At 43.4% G+C, this 2,843-nt stretch overlaps 1 protein-coding gene across 1 annotated transcript in view; it reads right to left on the reverse strand.

Moving 5' to 3' along the window:
• Positions 1-1,559, reverse strand: part of LOC106011590 (circumsporozoite protein) — a gene marked incomplete at its 5' end in the record, with an annotated part of 7,230 nt that extends 5,671 nt beyond the window's left edge. The window contains 1 exon segment of the mRNA XM_035969398.1: positions 1,466-1,559. Coding sequence (XP_035825291.1) covers positions 1,466-1,559 — 94 coding nt within the window.
• Positions 1,560-2,843: the final 1,284 nt, after the last annotated feature.

Below are 2,843 nucleotides of genomic sequence, written 5' to 3' on the forward strand. Positions count from 1 at the left end.
AAACACAAGTTGGTTGTATTCACAATCAATGACTCAGATTAAACGGCTAAAAATTCAGGGTAAAAAATCCCAGTTTTTTAAAAGAACATTCAAACAAAATTTAAAACAACGTTATTTACAGTGTGCCGTAAAGGCCAAAGGTCTGTATAAAATCGAGAATTCTGTTGGGATCAACGATTCTGTTGGGATCAACGACAGAGAACAGGTCTTGCAATTTTATTTTTTCGTTTAAAATCCTTCTTTCGTTTCTCTCCAAAGTCTGGACATTCTGTAAAGATGTGTCTAGTGGTGAAATCTGAGTCGCATCCGACCCAGAACGGTTTCTCTTCTCCCTGAAGGAGGTATTTATGTGTCAGGGATGTGTGTCCGATGCGTAATCGAGTAAAAATTACTTCGTCTCTTCTGGAGAGGACCCAAGGTTTTCGTGGACCCAGTGTGGGCATAATGTTGTGAATTGTGTCTCCCACAGACTGGAGATGCAGTTTTTTAAACTTTATTTCTAAAGTCAGTCAGTGGGAGAGTGTTTGTCGTTGATCCCAACAGAAGGGACAAGGATTCTTTCGCAAGGAGGTCCACTTGCTCGTTTCCTCGGATGCCCACATGGCCTGTGTGCATGTGCCTGTGCGCGTGTGCGTATGCGAGCGTGTGTGTGTGCCCTGGCTTTTCAGTGTTTAAAGCCTGTGTTATTTGTACTTAACAGTGTGTGTGTGCATGTGTGTGAGTGTGCATTTGTATGTGTGAATGCGTGTGTATGTGTGTGTATGTGTGTATATGTGTGTGTGTGTGTGTGTGTGTGTGTGTGTGTGTGTGTATGTGTGTCTGTGTGTGCATGTGTGTGTGTGCATGTATGTGTATATGTGTTTCCATGCGTGTGCGTATGTGTGTGTATGTGTGTGTGTATGTGTGTGTATGTGTGTGTATGTGTGTGTATGTGTGTGTATGTGTGTGTGCGCGTGTGTGCGTGTGTGTGTGTGCGTGTGTGTGTATGTGTGTGTGTGCGTGTGTGTGTGTTTGTGTGTGTGCGGGCGCGTGAGCGTGTGCATGTGTTTGTTTACGCGATGTTTCAGTTTTGTTTTGATGACTGCAGCCAAAAGAAAAATGGTGGCTTGGAAAAGGGAAAGATAGCGTGAGAAGTAAATCGCCCAAGGATGCCACAAAATGTCAGTTCTCTGGAGGCAAAATACATCATTTTGGTTTCAAGAAAAAACTATCCCTGCCCCTTCCCCAATCCACCACCGCCCCTCTCCCACACACACCTCTCTTCCCCCACGCCTAAACACAGAGAGAGAGAGAGAGAGAGAGAGAGAGAGAGAGAGAGAGAGAGAGAGAGAGAGAGGGGGGGGGGAAGAGAGAGAGAGAGAGAGAGAGAGAGAGAGAGAGAGAGAGAGAGACATGTTAAGAAATGTATCAAACTATTGAAATATTCAGCTTTTAAAAAAACCATGAGAATATCAAAGAGTCTTACTGTGCTGCCTGCAGTAGGGCTGAGTCTGTATTCTCTTCCTTTTGCAGAGTCTCCTCCGCTGGCTAACCAAGGTCAATTCCTGACATCTTCCGAACTGAAAAAAGATTTAAGAACAATTAAGAACAGACCATAACTAATCAGCTCCTTTTACAAAATGGCAAAATGAGAATGACAATATGTTTAAAAAACGGGTAGGTCTTTTATACGATAAACGTAATTGTAAATGTTTTTAGCCCCCCATCAACACAAATCTGGTAGTTCTAAAGCAGAAGGATGTTACTTACAGACTTTTTGTTTGGATGAATGTGTATGGATTCATTCTTAAAACTATGTATTACATCCCTCCCCCCCCCCTCCCTCTCTCGCTCTCACTCTCACTCTCTCGCTCTCACTCTCACTCTCACTCTCTCACTCTCTGTCTCTCACTCTCTGTCTCTCTCTCTCTGTCTCTCTCTGTCTGTCTCTCTCTCTCTCTGTCTCTCTCTCTGTCTCTGTCTCTGTCTCTGTCTCTGTCTCTCTCTCTCTCTCTCTCTCTCTCTCTCCGCACCTATACATCACCCCTTTCACTTATATGACAGTATGTAACGGACTTTCCCCTTTATCTACTAGCTTTAAGCATGCACATGTTCATCAGTCACTTGGGTATGAAATGGTATGACTTTAACGCCCCTATCAACAATATTAGGTTATTCCAGGGGCGGGACCTAGTTTAACGTCAGTCTCCGATAGGACCGAACCAAGTGGGAAGTTCGTGTAAAGTGTCTTTCCCAAGGACACAACGTCGGACCGAGCTGAGGCTCGAACCCCGAGGCCGCAATCTCACGATTACGAGTACGGTAGCCTACCCACAAGGCCACCAGTCACTGGGAGCTTAGTAAGTATACGTAAGCACGTGCAAAATAAATGGTAGTTTTTTGTGTGAACAAAGATGTGTGTAGGCTTTGGTTCTAGTTCCTGTTCAAAGATGCACCGTTTAATTAGCTCTTTGAGAAAGCTTGGTTGAATCGAACTTTTTTTTAACAGCTTAACAATTTGTGCGTATGTGTTGGAATCCTGATGGGAGGGGATTGGCAGAAAAGGGGGGGGGGGTCAAATTTATGTTTCCCACTCTTAGTTTCTCGCTGTTCCGTAAGTCAATCTAAACTGAATAGTTGAACTATAAATAGGCCTAATTGACTAGTTGAACTATAAATAGGCCTAATTGAAGAGTTGAACTATAAATAGGTCTAATAGAATAGTTGAACTATAAATAGGCCTACTGTTTAACCACAAAAACATGGCAAGGATCATGATTTGAAGATGTGCCTTTTAAAAAATCAGGTGATAGATTTCGACCCAGAAACTGTGTCCCTCAGAAACACACACAAGCTTGACGTCT

Source organism: Aplysia californica, unplaced genomic scaffold (genome assembly GCF_000002075.1).
Source record: "Aplysia californica isolate F4 #8 unplaced genomic scaffold, AplCal3.0 scaffold00144, whole genome shotgun sequence".
NCBI lineage: Eukaryota > Metazoa > Mollusca > Gastropoda > Aplysiida > Aplysiidae > Aplysia > Aplysia californica.